The following is a 19,554-nucleotide window of genomic DNA, read 5'->3' on the forward strand; positions in this document are numbered from 1 at the left end:
CAAAGAGAATAAGTGACTTTTATAAAGTATCTAGCTAACAGATGGTAGATTCAGATCTACTGACATCAAAGCCCCACTATTTCTATTATATAACTTATTGTGTACTTAGAGTTAGGAAAACTATTTGTTGACAGTCTAGAGGATTTTAGGATGGGTACAATATGATTAGTTACACATAAAAAGCCAAGAGCCTACTACTTAATGAGTCATGAACTCAAATGTTGAACATGTACAAAGGAACTTTGTTTAATAACTGAAAAAAAAGTTTAGAAAAAACACAAGCAAGACAAAAACACCTCTCATGTCTAAAGCTTTTTTCCTCCAAATTGGTATATCATGTCATTTTTATATAATGACTGACCCTGTCCTTGAAAGCTATAAGGGTAAATGATCACACCCTATTTGCTGAACTTGGGGGAAAAAAATCCAGCAACAGAGCCAGGACTCCTGGGCCTCTAACATCAGCCTTCCTACCAGTTTCTTGAGTTTAAAAAAGCTCTCCTTTGTGACAGGGCTTAAGAATCCCAAGACCTTAAAAACTAGAGCCCCTAGTGGAGTAAACATGTGCTGTGGATCCAGTCCCAAAGAAATAGGAAATTGGCACAGGCAACACAATGTTTTGTCCAGGTATTTGTCCACAGGTGTGGCTTCTCCCTCATCTTCATAATGGGGGCCCCCAGGACCAACATAGCCAACAGAGGTGCTTCCTTTAATTGAATTTAAGTGCACACAGATTTCACAAAGAATTCAGCTCTCTATTTCTGAAAAAGCGGAAGCCTGTCAGCACCAGCTACACATTCTCTGGCCAAGTCATCTGCCTTCTCTCCCAGATCATAGGTGGGTTGTAACCCTGCTACCCACAATTGATGAAGGGATCAGAACAGCAAAGGGCACACACCTGAATCCCTGTGATTGTTTGTCAGTGAACCTGAACCTGTTGGCCACTAGCTAGGCTACAGTTAGGTGGGAGGGAAGGCTGGGAGCTCAGGGAAGGGAACTTGCGTGGGCTTTCACTACCAGTGTTTTCCTGCCTGAAGGTGTGGCATGTTCAAAGTGTGAGAAGGTCTTCTAGGACACAGATTCCTTTTCCTCTTTTCTTCGTATTTATCTTAGAATAAACTATAGAATAAAATTAATGAATGTCATCAAATTATATCTGCTTGGGGAGGTAAGATAGTGTTTAGTAAATATCAAAGACTTAGAAGAAAAGAACATTTCGTGATATGTGAAGGACTAGGAGGCTTGTAAGTGAAATGACCATAATTTGGAGCCAAATCTTCTAAGTGCCATCGTATTTCCATGGTTTTTTTTAAACAGAAATTTCCATATGAACATGCTAAGTGGATTTTTGAGCATTCTCTTCATTCATCTTTGACTGCTTACTGTTGTAGTTCAGATCAAAAGGGCTTGGTGGGGTTTGGTGTCACCTCCACAGCCTAGGCTGCCCTGGGACCTAGAGTCACCTGCTCTCTGCTGACAGCCTCTCCGACCTCTCCTGTGTGTGCCTGAGGCTGACACCTGGATCTCCTTACCCAGAGCCACACTGGTTTTCAGCTTTGTCCTAAATAAAAAACCTCCATAATTTCTCATAACTTTAGGCTCTGAACACTATGGGGCTGTTTTCTTCCTGTGACATTTTGGGACCCTGCATGCTAAAACACAGCAGGCTGAAAAATAAGTGATTTATCTAGTCATGTGACCAAATTTGCAGTGTGATGTCATGCATGTCAGTCAGGCAGAAGCTTTTGCCACAGTCTGACAAGTACCAGCATGTCTGAGTGGCAGAGTGGCAGGACACTGCCAACAGGTGATTCACAGACACTCCCCCCCTTCGACACATGCCCTGTGCCCATCACTTCTCTGGGTGTGTGCGTGTGCACATATGTGTGAATGAGGATATGTGTTGTACATGTGGGTGTGAGTATGTGTGCACATTTTTTTCTTTTTTAAAAAGCTTCCCTTTAAGGAGGCACTGTAAATGTAGTGTCAGAGAGAACAGACCAAGAGTTGAGTTATCTCTGTCTCACATATGTGACTTTTCTTTAGGAAACATCATCCAGGGTAATTTGTCATGGAAAGCAACTTCTCAGGTCACTCAAATCAGTTTCAGAAACAACAGGCATTCATAAGTACCCAGCAAGCACCAGGTCCTGTTATAAGAGGATATCTCTGCAGACTGTTTTGGTTTGCCTGATATCCCAGGACAGAGGAGTTATCAGTAAACTGTGGTCTGGCTCTGACTGCTGTAGCAGTGCCCCTAGAACATACATCATCAGTGCTGCTTTGCTATTACGAGCCCCTTAAAATGAGAGTCTCAAAGGGTTCATCAGTGTGACATTACTTGTGCTAGTTCAGCTCCCAAAGGAGGAGGCCAAAAAGCAGGCACCAGGCCCAAAGTGAGAAACCAAGCCACAGGACAGAATCAAAACTAATTCCTGACCTTAGCCTGGGATCATGTGTGGCTTTGAAAGGCAGAAGTATGAGAAAAGAAACAGCAGTTCAGGAAATGGGATTCTGATAGTTGGTGTTGGACTCTAAAACATTTAATACCCATTTATTCACTGACACTCACCTTCTTACCCATCCTATTCACTAATCTGACTGCCCAGAGACATGTCTCATTGTTTCAGAAGATGCTGGAAGGAGGCAGATTGAGGAAGGGAACAGGGATTCATGCTAGTTGTAGAGCATGCCTCATCAGTGAAATTAACTTCTGAGGCCTGGTGACAATGGCCTGTTGATATTAAATATAGCATATTCTCCTGGCAGTACAGTCTCCTCTTTGTGACCAACTAAAAACATAATCTACAAAGTGAGCACAATTTCAGTTTACAACACCAAGCCTAATGTGTGAAATTACAGCCGAGTTGAAATTAATGATCACTTTGGCAGGGTTTTGTGCAATATGGCCATGATTGTCTATGCTATGACATCCAAGAACAATATATTCCATTGTCAATCTTTATTTTGTTTTCTTTCCTTTTTTCTCTCTTGTCTCCAGGAGACCAATTAATTGTTCAAAGGTAATATATAGAGAAGATTTCAAGAGCATTTACTTTGGCACAGTCTCTGCCCCTTTGTGGTCTGGCTGACAATAAAGCTAAAATTTGTTTTGTAATGATGGTTCCAGTTGGACTGGAATCCCTTTGAAGTTCCTGAAGTTTGCTGTTGTGAGAGCTCAAGATACTATTTGACTGCAATAAAACACATTGTGTATTATCAAAACACATTGCACACTGAACTGTAGCAACTTGTAGTGACTGAACTCCCCCTTGCAGGTGATCTCCAGCAGTGGAACGCCTGGCACATGAAAATGCAGTATTCTTAGTGTCTATTTAGTATTCAGTCCTCACTCCAGGGGCCTTTTGTGGACCTCAACCTCCTCACAAAGTCAGTACTAGCAAGTATGGGGAGAAGAGAACAAATCTGAACAGAGTGACATTAGCCAGGGTACACTTGCCTAGTCTGGTAATTAAGACAGAGCACTGTGCCAGTTGTAAAGTTTCAGCTTCTCTTGCATCAGCTGACCTAAATTATTTAATAATGTAGTCACCTCTAGATAAATATAGTCATTGTCCTAGTCTCTATTTATATTTTAAAACTCTTTCCCACCCACCCCCACGGCTGGAACAATTCATGTGCCTCAGTAGAAGAAAGTGTCACAGAGCTATATGCACAGGTTTGGAGCCAGAGCCAAAGTTTGGCTTCACCCGTGTTCCTGCTCCTCTGTGGTACAGCTGTCTCTCAGCATATCAGTGAAGATATGTTTGGTAACCACAATCTGTATGTGCTCAACACATCACAACAAAATGATGCCTTCCTTTGTTGCCACAGAGTGTGTGTGTGTGTGTGTGTGTGTGTGTGTGTGTGTGTGAGAGAGAGAGAGAGAGAGAGAGAGAGAGAGAGAGAGAAAGAGAGAGATTGCACAAGTATGTGAGAGAAAGCATGTTGGGATCATCTAAATCTCTAGAGGAACACTTTGACTGGGGTTGTTTTGGTAAATGGCATACTTTTAATCAGTATTTTTCTGATATCAAAATCATATTCCAGGTATCCAAATGTATTTTAACAGGTGCTTTTTAAAACAAAAAATTGACGTATTTGTACTGTTTAGCAACACAATTAACTATGCTATGTTCCACTGCTTGAATAAATGAAAATATTTAAAGTTTTTTTATAAGTGCAAATGATCAGAAGAACTACTGAAAATATATTTTGTCAGAAGGAACTCCCACCTTACAGAAATTTATAAGTGTGTCATATGGAAAGGAAATTATAAAATTCATTTTAATTTTTTTCTTCTGTCCTTTTTGCTCTTTGTCCTTGCCTTATTTACCTTTCCATGCTTAATCTGAGTTGCATTTAGTTGAGGAGAAAAGCACTGAAAATCCACTGAATTCACTTCTGGCTTTAGTCCAACATTATAAGGAGCAAGGATGTCATCACTTCATCCTTACAATGAGAAAAAAGCTGAACATACTGAAAACCAATGCTTAAAGCATCAAGATCAAATGGCAGACTGCTGACTCCCAAATTGGAGAGATGCATGAATACAATGAAACAGAACTCACCAGGAGCAGAAACTGCTACTGGAACCAACATCAGTAGGAAGGCCTAGAAGGCAAGAGACCAGTTACTGTAGACTGTGTAGACTAGTTTGAAAGGGCAAAATCCTCTTCAGTTCAGCCTCATGCTTGCAAAAGTTTTATTTCTTACTGGGTTTTCAAGGTAAAAATAGGGGAAAATCCCCATGTGCTCTTCTTTTTGGGGAGTAATCGTGGTTACTTTTGAAACATACCCAGAACACTCTGATCTTTGTTTTAGAGGGGTATGAAAATGCTCATAGCAGCTTTATTCCCTTTTGTTTTTTTCTCAAAGCATTTTTATCAGCATACATTAGTTGTACAGGGGGGGATTCATCGTGACATTTCTGAATAGCCTTGTAAGGCTTGTACATTGGTTAGGTCGCCCCCACCATCTCCCTCCCTCATCCTCCTTCCCTCCTACTCAAAACAGTTGCAAAAGGTTTCATTGTTCTATTTCATATGTGTATATAAAGTACATCAATTATAGTCACCTTTCTTTACCCCTCCATTTACTCTTCCCCTTCCAACAAGTATCCACCCCCTCACAAGACCTATTTTTTTAGTCCTGTCCTTCATTTTTAATTCCAAAGTCAGTGTTCAAAGGGGTTTCTCCCTGTATCTCCACTGTGAATATATTATACTTTGGTTAGTTACTCTCCCTTACCCTTTCCATCCTACCCCTGTTCAAGAGCTTTCAATACATATCTTTATGCCATCTACCTGCACAGATTTAATGTATTTCAATTTTGTTAATAATCTATTATTCTCTTTTCCTTTCCCTCCTCCCCTGAGTTCCATAGGATAGTTCCACTATTACAAAGAAGCTCTGTTTATAAATGTGTATATCATTGTGTTTGGTTTTGTGTATATATTTATCCTTTGGATCTGTCTTCCATACATGAGAAAAAACATGCAGCCTTTGTCTTTCTGAACCTGGCTTACTTCACCTAACATGATGTCCTCCAGTTGCATCCATTTACCTGCAGACAACATAATATCATTATTCTTGGGTATATGTACCACATTTTCTTAATCCATCAGTGTAGGGCATCTGAGCTGTTTCCATAGCTCAGCTATTATGAATGGTGCTGCAATAAATATGAGTGTGTAGGGAAGGTTAATATTCAGTTCCAGCCCTGTCTGGGACTCTGTTTAAGGAAGAATCCCTAGGGAAATAGAAGACAACGTGAGAAACAAAACAAGGACACTGAGGGAAATTTTAGCTGCTGATACCAGTTGCGTAAACACAGTAAACACAGCCTGACTCCTGGCCAGGTAAACACAAAACCTCACACTAAGAGTCTATTTACCTTGGTGTCTTTAACCCAATGTATCATTCTAGCTTTCAAATGCAGGGTATGCTAAAATGCAAAAAAATCATAGTGTGAGCCAGGTGCTGGTGGTCACACCTATAGCCTACTTACTTAAGAGGCTGAGGTTAGGAAGATTGCAATTCTAGAACAGTCTGGGCCAAAAATTAAAAAAAAAGGTTTGCAAGACCCACCCCCATCTCAATGGAAAAAAGATGGGTATGGTGGCACATACCTGTCATTCCAGCTACAACAGAAAGCATAAAATAACAGATTCATGGTCTAAGCCAGCCTGAGCAAAAAGCCAGATACTATCTCCAAAATAGCCAGTGCCAAAAGGGCTGGAGATATGACTCAAACAGCAGAGCACCTGCCTAGCAAGTGTGAATCCCTGAGTTGAAATTCTAGTACTACCCAAAAAAACAGTGTAAAGAGACAAAGCAAGCATTCAGATACAGAGACTTTTGAATCATGAAACCAAGAATTTAAAGTTGCTGTGATTATACAATAAGCATTCTAATGGAAAGGGGATAATGTGCAAGAACAGGTGGATAATGTAGGCAGAAAGATGGGATCTTGATTCTGAAAAAGAATCAAAAGGAAATGCCAGAAATAAAAGATACTGTAACAAAATTGAAGAATGCCCTGGGAAGGCTCATGAGTAGATTAGACACAGCCAGGAAAAGAATCAGTGAGCTTGAAGATGTATCAGTAGAAAACTTCCAAAATTAAAAAGCAAATAGGAAGAAGAATGAACAATAAGGAACAGCACATCCAAAAGATGTACATATACATATAAATATGTATATGTGCATCTCTATATGTATATGCATATGCATGTATATAGGAAAAAATTATTCTATATACGTAGTGGGAATACCAGAATGAAGAAAGAAAAGAAATATTTGAAGGAAAAACAGCTGAGAATTTTTTAAACATATGTTGTCTATAAAAGATCAACTTTAAATTAAATGCATAGAAAGTTTAAAAGTAAAGGGATAGAGAACACTCCATGGATAGATGCTAAACTAATCAAAATTAAATGGTGGAGCTATGTTAATTTCAGACAGGGCAGATTTCAGAGCAGAAAATTATCAGGAATAAAGAAGGATAAGGATAGATAAGTTCTCTCTTATAATTGTACATTTCAGTACTCCTTTATCCGTAGTGGACAGATTCACCAGACAGAAAATAAATAAGAATATAGTTGAACTGAATATCATCAATCAAGTGGGTCTAATTGCACATTTGTAAAATAGTTCAATTAACAACAGCAGAATATATTCTTCTCAAACTAACATGAAATATTCATCGATAGATGACAGTTTGGATCATAAAATGTATCATAACAAATTTCAAGAATAGAAATCAGTTGACCTATTCTATCAGATAACAATGGAATTAAACTACAAATCAATAACAGAAAAATCCAAAAAATATTTGTTAATTAAATAAATACTTCTAAATAAGACATTGATCAGAGAAGTATCAAGACAAAGTTTAGAATATTTTAAGCTAAATGAAATTGAAACTTATCAAAATTTGTGGGATATTGCAAAAGCAGCAGACATAATCTATCAAGTCTCACACAAGACAAAATACATAATATGAATAGGCCTATATCTATTAAATCAAAAATTAATAACCTTCTAGGCCAGGTATGGTGTACATGCCTATTATCCCAGTTACTCAAAAGGCAGAGGTAGTAGGATTATAGTCTGAGGCCAGCTGGGGCAAAAGAATGCAGACCCTATCTAAAAAACAAAAAACAAAGCAAAAGGACTGGGTGCATGACTCAAGTGGTCGAGTGTTTGCCAAGCAAGCATGAGACCCTGAGCACAGTTCTCAATAGTGCAAAAAAGAAAAAAAAAGTTAATAACCTTCCAAAACAGAAAGCACTGGACTAGATGATTTCACTGGTGAATTCTAACAAACATTTAAGGAAGAAATGACACCCATTCTCTACAATCTCTCCCAGGAAACAGAAGCAGAGGGAAAACTTCCTAACTCATTCTACCCTAATTCTAAAACCTATAAAGATAGGAAAATTATAGGCCAATATCTGTCATAAACATAGATGCAAAAATTTCAAGAGAATTTAAATCCAAATTATAAGAAAGCATTATATACTATAATCAAACAGGATTTTTTCCAAGTATGTGAGGCTGGTTCATTAGGAATTTAACTAATGTAATACATCAGATCATTAAGTTACAGAATAAAAATTGTATGAGCATACACTAGATATAGGGAAAGCATTTGACAAAGTCAAACATCTATTTATGATTTTTTTAACTTTCACTAAATTAGGAATACAGGATAACTTCCTTCACTTGCCAAAGAACATCTACAAAAACACCTATTGTTAGGTTAATACTTAATGGTGAGAGAATAGATGCTTTCCTACTAAGATGAGGAATAAGGCAAAGATGTCCGTTCTCACTACTGTGTAGTAGCAATGAGAATATGAAGTATGTTGAATAAATTGAACTGGAAGTCCTTGCTAATGCAATTACATAAGAAAAAGAATAAAAGGGCTGGGCACCGGTGGGTCATGCTTGTAACCCTAGCTACTCAGGAGGCAGAGAGTATTTGCCAGCCTGGGCAAATAGTTCTGTGAGACCAGATCTGGAAAAAAAAAAAAAAAAAACCGTCACAAAAAAGGGCTGGTGGAATGGTCCAAGGTGTAGGACTTGAGTTCAAGCCCCAGTACAGCAAAAAAAAAAAAAAAGCATACAGAATAGGTAGGAAGAAATAACACTGCTTTGTTCACATATAACATGTAGAAAATTACAAAAATTGAAAACAGAAATCTTGGAATTAACATTCAATTATAGAATGGTTACAGGATTAATATACAGAAAACAATTGTTTCTTCTATATTCTAGCAATGAACAAGTGCAACTTGAAACTAAAAACACCATTTAACACTAGGAAAAGAGAAATACTTAGGGATAAGTCTATCAAAATATGTACAAGAGCCGTATGAGGAAAGATAAAAAGCTCTGGTGAAAAAAATTAGAGAAGACATAAATAGAGAGATGTTTCATGTTTAATGGATAGGAAAACTCAGTCTCATTAAGGCATTGTTAAGACTCAACCCAAACTGAGCTACAGATTTAATGAAATCCCAGTCAAAAGCCCAGTAAGTTAATTTGTATATATTAACAAACTGATAAGAAAGTTTATATGGAAAGGCAGAAGCTCTAGAGTAGCAAACACAATACTGAAGAAAAACACAAGTCATAAAAGTGACACACCTGACTTCAAATGCTTTGTCTATATCTGCTCTATGTTCATATGAGTTTTTTCTATTGCCTACTGATATTATGTATTACTTTAATTAAGTGAGCTGTCAGCCAAAAAAACAGGAGGAACCTTAAATGCCTATAATTAAGTGAAAGAAGCCAGTCTTAAAAGGCTGCAACTATGACACCAACTATATGACATTATGAAAAAGGCAAAACTGTGAAGAGTAAAAGAATTACTGGTTGCCTAGAGTGTGGGGTTGTGGGTGGGGAAGATGAATAGGCAGAGCACAAGAGGGGGTTGTAGGGTAGTGAAACTATTCTATATGATACTGTAATGGTATATATATATTTGATATATTTCAAAATTCATATAACTGTACAGTACAAAGAATGAACCCTAATGTAAACTGGGGCTTTAGTTAATAAGAATGCAACAGTATTGCTTCATCAATTGTACCAAACATAGCACTCTACTGAAAGATGTTAATAGTAAGGGAAATGGTGCAAGGGACAAGGGGGAAGGGGGAGGGATACACAAGAACTCTATACTTTCTGGATAACTTTTTATAGAACGAAAGCTGCTCTAAAAAATAGACCTATTTTAAAAATAAATTAGTAGTTTGGTAACCTAACTGAGGAGCATTTGACTTACCATGCCAATAAAGTAGTGAGAAGGAAAGGAGGGACATGGTGATTCTCTGACCACCTGGCCCTATCATTTCTGGGGAATAAGCAGCCATGGTGTGTTCCGAGGGTGAGCAGACTCAACAGAGAGAAAATAGAGTCTGTATTAGTGATGGCCTGAAGCAGGAGAGGCCCCTCTGAAATCCTGAGCCTCATTTGTTTTCACCAAAGTTCAAGCCACTAGTGGGCCTGCTTGATCCTCTGCCAGCTGCTGTCGACTGATCGATGGTTTCTTTCATGCTGTGTTTAAAGATAGGGAGCTGGGAATTGGGTGGTACTTTCTGAACTCCTGCTGAAATGCCTGGCTGGAGCTGCTGGGAAATGCAGAGCCATCAGTTAGTTGTCTTTCTTGACACAGCCAGAAAGGACACAGGAAATGGAGTTCTCTCCAGCCTGTGACATCTCTAGCTTCTGACCAGTAGGGCTCAGAGAACATCTTAGGGCAGTTTTCTAAGAAAGGGTCAGAAGAAGGCAGCATGAAAAAGGACACAGAAACCACAAAGAAACAATCCCCAGATGTGCGTCACCTCCACTGCACTGCTTGTGGGGTGCTCACAGTCTCTGTAGGAGTCCCACTTTCTGGGAAGGTGCTCCATCTGGCAATAACATCAGTCTTCTCTCTAAACCCCCATGTGCACCCTCTGCAATCTCATTTCTTGGGCTCCTTGTATCTAATCTTAGAATTGTCTCCCAGCACCAGATTTTACTTACTAAGGAAACCAGCCATTGTGCTAATGCCTCATCACACTAACCCTTAAGATATGAATTGTGACTGACATAGAATTGGAAATTTCAGATAGACTTTTGTATCTAAGAATCATCACTGTACTGCAGAATCCACACAGAGCACTTAGTCAATGTATGTTTATGCATGCCTACACACACACACACACACACACACACAGAGAGAGAGAGAGAGAGAGAACCTAATCAGTTGCTCAAGAACTTTCTTTTATCACAGCTAGCAACTTTCCCTTCCCTCTTACCAACCCCTCTTCCACTCCATTTTTATTCTAACTGCCTGTCATCCCTTGTCACCCAGTGCAGCTCCACTCTCTTTCCATCCCATCTGCCCTCTCATATGCAACATGAAGTGGACAACAAGTCACTCTTTATCATTTGGAAAAGTACAGCACAGCAGTGGCTTAAGTTAGCCCATAGCACTCAGTGTCTGGGGGACTCCTAGGCATTGTCTAATGCAGAACAAAACTCTCTTTTTGTGGAAATACAATAAGGAAGTATGTGGTGGTATTGGGTCTGTAATCTTGCTCATTTTTAATTTATATGATACATATTTAGTAATGCACAAAATACTTGCCTCCCAAATCACCAGAATAATGCCATTAATTCGGTGTTTTGGTTTATTTACTTGTGGTTTACCTTTCTTACATTTGTGACTATGTGCCCAGAAAATGCTAATGTCATTTATCAGGAGTAGCCTTTGTGGTTGAAGTGTGGTGGTACTGTTTTGGATCTGATTCTGTGGGCAAGGCTTCACTTCATGGTCATTGTCGTGCTTTGTATAGAAGAATGGCCCCACAGGAAAGCTGTCTGCAATTGCTTGTTTACTCTGAACAGGGCATTGAGCAAAAACAGCCTTTTAAACATATGTGCCAACATGCATGGGTCTGTAAACTCCACCAGGCTCCAACAGGCTGGCATCTTTGTTGGTTACAGGTTGCTGAGGAAGGTGAGCTCAAAGTGTCTGATTGACCCCTTGGAGCTTTTCATGATGCTGTGGGGCCTTGGCAGATCTGCTGCCATCAGATCTTTACTCAAGTCTGAATATTCAAGCCCTCTGAAGGCCCCTCATGGCTGCTGGGAGGTGAATAACATGGAAATGAGCCTCATTGTCTAGAATTTCAAAAAGTCCTGCAGCTGGGAGGTGACAGCAAAACTCTAAGCAGAAGTCCACCCATCTGGGTGAGGACAGGAAAGATGAATAACTTTAAAGAGGCATGGTGGCTCATTGCATCCCACCTCAGAGCAAGAGTCTTCATGTTTTCAGAATAAAGATGCATTTTTTAAAGATGTACTAAGTATTTACCTCAGGCCATGGTTTGACCTGCAGATGACTTCAGCATTTGGAACCCTGGAATGCAGAATGAAAGTTAAAAATGTAGCTGAAGACAAAAGACACAAGGAGATGGTTATCTATTATACTACTGAACTATTAACTTAGTAAGAGTGTGTTTGGAGGATAAATCTGTTGACCTTTCCTCATTTTGAAATGAGGAAAACATTCAAGCTTTTCACTTTGAAAACACTCTAGCTTTTCACATTAATGGGGTTTTTTTCCCTCTGTCTTATCCCAGTATAGAGAAACCAATTTCATTTAAATGTCTGGACTTCTCATTAAGAAAAATTAAACAACCGCCATTACCAGTCATCATGCATCAGAAACACAAATTCCACATTCTAGTATGTGTTACATTTAGCAGAAAAGGTTTGTCTAATTACCAGAAAGTCTCCCAAAGCATTGTCTTCTCACTGTTAGTTTAGGTGAAACAAACAGAAACACTAGATTTTGCAAGTGGGTGTGATGGCCCATGCTGTGATCCCAGCACTCAAGAGGCTGAGGCAGGAGGATCATAAGTTGGAGGCCAGTGTGGGCTAAAGAGTGAGACCCTATCTCAAAAACAAAGGAAAAGAAACACTAGAATTTGAAATAGTGCTTTCAAATCAAGGCAAGAAAATTATTACTCCTGAAAGGTATATGAAATGCCTATAAACAGCATGTCCCTTCCTCCTCCGGTCTTCATTACAAACATTTGACACTCACTAGCAACAGCTGGCAGAAGTCTCCATGCTGTCCAGCACTACCTGGTAAGGCTGCCTTATTCCTATCCAGAGTTGAATGATGTGTTGTGCATTTGCACAGTTCCTACTTGATCCTGCCAGGAGACTTGGGTCTAAAAGCATTGTTTAAGATCTTCCCTCTTTTGTAATTCTAAGGGTTCAGTCTTAGGAGGCTTATGTGGTCCTTGTTATCACACAGCCATCATGGAACAGGTCTAGTGACAGCTCTTGACATGAGATCTTCACTTATACCTGGAGGCTTCAGGCTCCCTGCAAAGTGCTCGTCTTACTCCCACAAATGTGGGAAAATACACAATGTGTGCTGTTTCTTTTTATTTACTTCTTACAAAGTGCATTTTTCCCTCTAAACAAATGTTTCATATATTTTCGAATCCTAGACATAGGAAGAGCCTTAAGATTATTGATGTGGCTCAAGTGGTAGAGCCCTTGCCTAGCAAGGGCAAGGCCCTGAGTTCAGTCCCCAGTACTACCAAAAACAAAATCGATTAGTAAAAAGATAACTTTAAAAATCTGACACTTGGACTGTAGGTGTGACTCAAGCAGTAGAGCACCTGCTTTGCAAGCACAAATCCCTGAGTTTAAACCCCAGTTCCAGCAACAATAACAAAAAAAAAAAAAAGATTATGGGTTTTGAAGTGCATCCCAGAAAGAATTTTTATTCTGAAATAATAGAGTCTTAACTGTGGAGCCTGAAAGAACCAGAGATTCTTTCTCCTCCGAAGTGCACATGGGTAGAAGGCCCAGCCCCAAAGAGATCACAGGATTGCCAAAGAGCATTCTACTGACCAAGACAGCTAAGCCTAGACCCCAGGCTTTCCAAGGCTGGCATCAGTTCTCTCTGCCATTATCCCATGAATGGACAGCTCCTTCTGAGGAGAAGGATTAGAATAATTTGGGGGAGGGGAGATTTGAGCCCAGACTGGCCTCAAACTCACAATCCTCCTACCTTAGCCTCCCAAATACTGGGATTGCAGGACTGCACCAGCACACCCAGCTTAGAATAATTCTTTCAGTCAAGCTAGCAAGACATTTGACATAGTTTCTAGACATCAGTATTCAATGTTAAGGTTGCAGAAAGTTCTTCACTAGTTAAAACAAATATGGATTCGAGTTAGAAGGATATTCTGGTCAAGGCTGCAATTCCTCACTGACTCCAGTGTGCCTGAGGTTCAAAATAAAATCCCAGTGAGTTTGGCAACTCACCGACCTTGTTTTCCTGAACTAATACCTTGGTACTTGTTTGATTTGGCAAAACTCAGATGATGTGTTGATTTGTCTAATTACACATCTTTACACATGTTCTAAGAACATTATTTCTAAATTCATAGCATTTTTCCCTTAACACTATTTCAATATTTGTATTCTTTTTTCCCGTATCTTGTTCTACATGTTCAACTTTTTTTTTTCAAATTTATAATTTATAATTCAAAGATTTTTTGATCAAACTGATAAGACATTTTTAAAGTAATTTCCAAAAGAATTTATAAGCCTTATAACAAAGACATACTTACTTGCTTACAAGTGTCCTATTTTATCATATTAACTGATAGTAGCATTATCCAGTTTATTTGGGAAATAGGCTATAAAGTGACTGAATAACCTTTTGATAACAAAGCAAACAAGAAAAAATAAACAGGTCTAAGTTTGATCTTCCTCATTAAAATATATTTCTTTATAAAACATAAATATATTTTTACATTTAGAACATCTAAGTTTCATTTATTTGAAATATTAACAATGGGCTGGGGTGCAGCTCAGTGGTAGAAGACTTCCCTAGAATGTAAAACCCTGGGTTTGATCCTCAGCATCAAAACTATTAAAATAAATATTAACAAATGAATAAGAATGCCATAATTACTACTTTCATCCCAAGGCCTGTGTATGGACCAGACATTACAGGGATATCAGCTTCATGTGATATGGGAAGAATTATGATAGCTTTATCTAAAATTCTTGAATGTAGAGGGTGTTCTAGTATTCAATAGAAAAAAACCTACCAGGACAGTAAATATGTTCAATTCTTTTTCTAAATTGGAATGGTCATCTTAGAGTAAACATTGGAAAAAAAAAAAGAAAAAGAAAACAAAGTATGTCTCTAACAAAAAAAAAAAGTTTCAGACCACCTCCTACTCATTCTAGGCTGCCATTACACCAACTAGTCCTCAGAAAAGACTGTCACCATCAATTTTTCATTTTTAAAGGATTTTAATTCTTTCAGCATGTTCATATGGTTTTATAAAGCCCCAGATACTCAGCAAATCCCTTTGGTGTTGTAAGACAAGATTGCTGTTAAAAAATGTTTAGGCTTAGTCAGCTTCTTCTCACCACTGACTTCACGAGGGGCTCTGGGAAATGGTGTTTATACTAAGCTCAAATTGATAGGGCAAGTTTAATGCAATCAGGTCAAAGGTACAACTGCTTAGCTGGTCTCATCAACCACTCAGATTTCAGCGTGGGTTTACAAAGAGAGGTCTGCAATGATAACATCTGGCTGCTTGAGTGTGACTGCATTTTGCCTACCATGATTGAATGGAATTTAATGGTGAAGAGAGGAAAACCTAGGGCAATTTCATTCTTGAATTATGGTTTCAGATAGATAAGACAGACTGGCAGACTTTGATCCATCATGGTCCCACCACCAAGCAGTTTGTTGATGAGACTTGCTTCTTCCAACCCTACCCTACTTCACCCTCAAGGGTCAGGGGCAGGGCCCAGGTGGACATAACTGCCGCTAAGACTCATGCTAGCTTCACCCAAGGCCTCTTCTTTCCCATCAATCACATCACTGAGCTCTGACTTACTGTGCCATAAGGACTCCAAGGTATTTGGGCTCAACAAGAAACATACCACCCCTCCCCAAGAGTGCTCCATGAGTATCTGTTGGCCAGCTAGGAGTTACATTGACTACTAGACAGAAGGTGACTAGAAAGCTGGTATCCAGCTGAGTTCATGTCTTCAAAGAAAAGAGATAAAGTTAGCTCCTTGTAGCCACATTATTATAATTCCCTTTCTTAGTGCCAGGGACACAAGGACATTGTGACCTTTGGGACCAAATACATAAGTCAGCTCTAGACTGTTAAAGTCCTCCTGGCTTTACCTTTGAGTCACTGAATATCTATATAACTTTTCGAGTTACAAGGACTTCCTTGTGAAATAAGCAGGTGAATAGAGATACACTTCCCTGGTACTATGTGGCTAGGACAGCAGAAAGAAGGGCCAGTTCTCTGATTTGTAGCATTTATACCATATTTGTGGGGTGAATATAAATGGTCTTTGTGTTGTTTCATCATCAGGATGATAGGAATGGAACCCTGGCCCACCAGATCCACAGTGTGAAATATAAGATGTGCAGAAAAGGATGAAAGGCAGGCATTGTGATAAAGGTTCTAAACACTTTGAGATAAGAGTTGGATCCCATCTCTGGGACCTCACAGCTGTCAGATCCTCAGGGACTCACAGAACCTTTGTTCTTTTGCCCATTACAAGAGGCAGATGCCTGATGTACATGCCTACTGTGTACTTAGTTAGCCCTGTGGCATGGGAGAGTTCACACAGATTTAGGTGAAAGCCCCTCCATAAATGCAAAGACCACCTGCATGGAAGTGTCATTATCAGTCCTCCATTGACAGACCACTTGGCTGAAGCCTGTTAATATGCCAGAAATCAAGTCAGCTCCTGTAAGTTAATGAAATTCACAATGCAGTCCTCAGAAGGAAATAGTCCTCCTATTACAGGACTCAGCACAACCAGCTATAATAAACTCAAGTATACCAAACAGAGCTGTTCAGATGCTATTTAGAATGCAGTCATTTGAGCCCAGTGAGGTCTTTCTCACAGAGCCTGCTTCCTCACCAGTTTAAGACATGGTCATCTGTACATAAATTCTGATTTTCAAGGTTTGTAGCCACTGTATGAAGCAAGGTAAAAGTGTGTCCTTCTCCACCCAGCATTGCCTATCACAGCAGGAGTATTTAGCCAAGAGGCCTTCTGCTGTGGTCCTAATTAGAGAACAACCAAGATACCAAGTACAACAGCAAAACTTGCCCAAAATATTCCTGTCAGATGTCCATTCCCACGTAGAAGAAAAAATGGGAAAGTATTATATAAAGATACTTAAGTCTATCCTCTGGTGTACTAACAAGACAAGGGTCAGCCTTCCCTCCCCTTTCCCATTAATATTCACTATCACTTTCAATTCCTAGGCTGGCGCATTACTTCTCTCCCACATGGAAACGAAATCTTTTAAAGGTATGGTGCTTATACATTTTATGCCCTTACAAGCATGAGCTATCTTTGAATCCAGCAAAGATAAACCCACCAGCTGCCACTTCCATGAATTGTGCCTGTATAGGGTGTTAGAGACATGCAAAGCCAACAGTATATGCAGAAAGATATACATATTTACACAGTGCACATGTCATGGGAAGAAACCCTGATGCACACTACTGAAATAAAATATGTTAATTTTACACTTAGGATAATTTTAACCTCAGTTTGAAATGTTTTCACTGCTTTGCACCCTAAGTGTCAATGTGCTTACAAAAATCTCTACCTCTAAAGGACTATATGTATAGTCCTTTACTGTTATACAATAAGTAGGATTTTCCAAATTAAATATTATGCTTAAACATTAAATATTAGCACTTCCCTAATTGTTAGGCCAGAATTTCAGCTGACTGGGAATAGTTTACATGAGGCTCAAAGACTTCAGTGTAGCAAATCAATCTGGCTTACATTCAAAGAGCAGCATTTCAGACAGTGGTAGAGAACCCTAGCAAGAGGGCTACCATTCATCTCAGTCCCTGCAGAAGTGATTCCTGCCCACAGAAGAAGACAGCTTTCTGTCTCCCATGGGAATGAAAGATAAAGTTGTGAGGATACTTCCAACCTCACTTTTGGTGACCCGAGACAGTGGGGTCAGAGGAGATCAGGTATGTGAAGCAGTGGTACTGGGAGAATTGTGAATAATCCTAAAATCTCAGGGCCAGCAGGTTGGCCCAGACTTTTATTGGTTTTGGTCAAAGCTGATAACAAGATTCAAGTAGCAAAGACCAGGTCTTACACTAAAAAGAAATTATAATGATCCAAAGAGCTGGTTTTTAGAGTAAGAATGGGGGACATTTCAGCATGAATTTGATAAAAAAGAATCACTAAAGTAAAATTCACTTAGCTACTTTTTTGTCTTATTGTAAGCAGCCTTTAGTATAATTAGTGTACAGAAATTCTAACACATACTCATGGGGCATGTGGCTTATTTGTCAGATAGATGTAAGCATTTATCCACAGGTTCTTATGGGGATCCTGCTATGTGCCAGCACTGCTCCAGACTTACAAAGTTGCCCACCCTTAGGGTACTCAGTTTTATGGGAGGGCAGAGACATGACTGTCTGAATAACATATTGGATGAACACATGCACTGTGAAGAAAAGTAAAGCAGAGTAAATGTGATAAAGGAAGGCCTCTAATATTGGGACAATGCACCAGAACCATGAAGGAAGTGAGGAAGCAGGCCATCTTCAAGGAAGGACACAGTGCAAAAGACCCTGCAACAGTGGAGACACAAGTACAACAGTCCTGGACAGGTTTTACTTTCCTTGCCAAATGGAAGAATGGCAGTAGGGCCAGTGTGCTTGGCATGGAGTGACCAAAGAAGACTGGGAGGTGGCAGGGGAATAATAGACACAGGCCAGTCACATAAGATACTGTGGCCCATGTTGGTGTTGGGATCCTAGCATATGTGATCAGAGGAGCCTCAGGGTTGCTTCCACAGAAGTGCCACAGTGTGACTTGCATCCCTAAAAGCATCACTCTAGTGCTATAGGAGGACTCTGCAGGGACAGCAGTGGAAGGGAGAATGAAGCTTGCTTTCCTACTATCCTAGAAGAGGTGACAATTCAAGTTTCTTCAGGCAATTTAGGAAGTGTCAGGTGAGTAGGTCAGGACAGGAGGCAATCTGGATGTGCTTTGGTGGAGATGGCCCCAGAGGTTAGGCTGGGCTGAGCTCATAAAAGGGAAGTGGTGGGAACTTTCTGAACTAGCAGTCTTCCAAGTCCTCTACCTGCAGGGTTTTCATGCCCTCCTCCATCGCCTGCATTTCCCAGCATCCCCAACTAAGATTTCAAAGATGTCCAAGTTGAATTTCCCTCACCTGTCTTTCCCAACGCACACTCTAGAAAAAATTATGATCTGGTCATAAATATCTTACCTGAGCAGCAAATTTAATGTAAACAAATTCTAATTTAGGTCTGACATCTTCCTAAAGAGATCAGAGAAAGAAAGTTCATATTTGAAAGTTAAAGGTTCAGATCTCTCTTATGACATCAAGAAACAAGGGAAATAGGAAGCTTTAAATAAAATAAATAAACAGAAATCTGTATCCTAATTCTGACAGTCTCTATGTAAGGATTCATAGAAGTTTCTCTTCTGAATCCTCACTCATTCGTTCATTCCACAAACTTACACTTGTCCCCAAAACAGCATTTGTCCCAGCCAACAGCCCTCAGCATCTTGGCAGGAGAAAACACAAAACATTAGGCAGCAGTGAGTCCCAAATGTGCCTCTCTGTCAGATAACGGGGGAAATATTGGGGTGCTTTCTTTCAGTTCATCTTTTTAAAAAGTCAAGACAATTTCCTTGGCTCTCATGACACTCTACATATATTAATATAAACCAATGGGTGTGACATTTACAATCCCCTTGGCTGTTTCTTCCTGAATATACCAGTGAGTTATCCTGAAAGCACCACATTAATTCTAAGAATGTGCTTACCAAAAGTGCTGAAAGGTATGGATCGCCCTTCTCCATCTAGGGCCTCCCCTCAACCAACTGCACTTCTTCATGGGGGAGCTTTAATCCTTGAATGCCAAGTTCCCAGCCACCCACAGCCACAGGTGCCAGTATTCA

General features: G+C 39.6%; 1 protein-coding gene across 2 annotated transcripts in view; it reads left to right on the top strand.

The window, feature by feature from the left end:
- Nucleotides 1-19,554, top strand: part of Gmds (GDP-mannose 4,6-dehydratase) — a 631,788-nt gene that overhangs the window by 578,510 nt on the left and 33,724 nt on the right. Inside the window, exon 10 of one of the 2 annotated variants that reach the window (XM_074082996.1) lies at nt 16,854-16,899. The exons of the other annotated variant lie outside the window; for it this stretch is intronic. Within the exon in view, the coding sequence (XP_073939097.1) occupies nt 16,854-16,899 (46 nt within the window). The remainder of the gene's footprint in view (nt 1-16,853; nt 16,900-19,554) is intronic. 2 annotated transcript variants of the gene reach the window in all.

Source organism: Castor canadensis, chromosome 8, assembly GCF_047511655.1.
Source record: "Castor canadensis chromosome 8, mCasCan1.hap1v2, whole genome shotgun sequence".
NCBI classification, from domain to species: domain Eukaryota; kingdom Metazoa; phylum Chordata; class Mammalia; order Rodentia; family Castoridae; genus Castor; species Castor canadensis.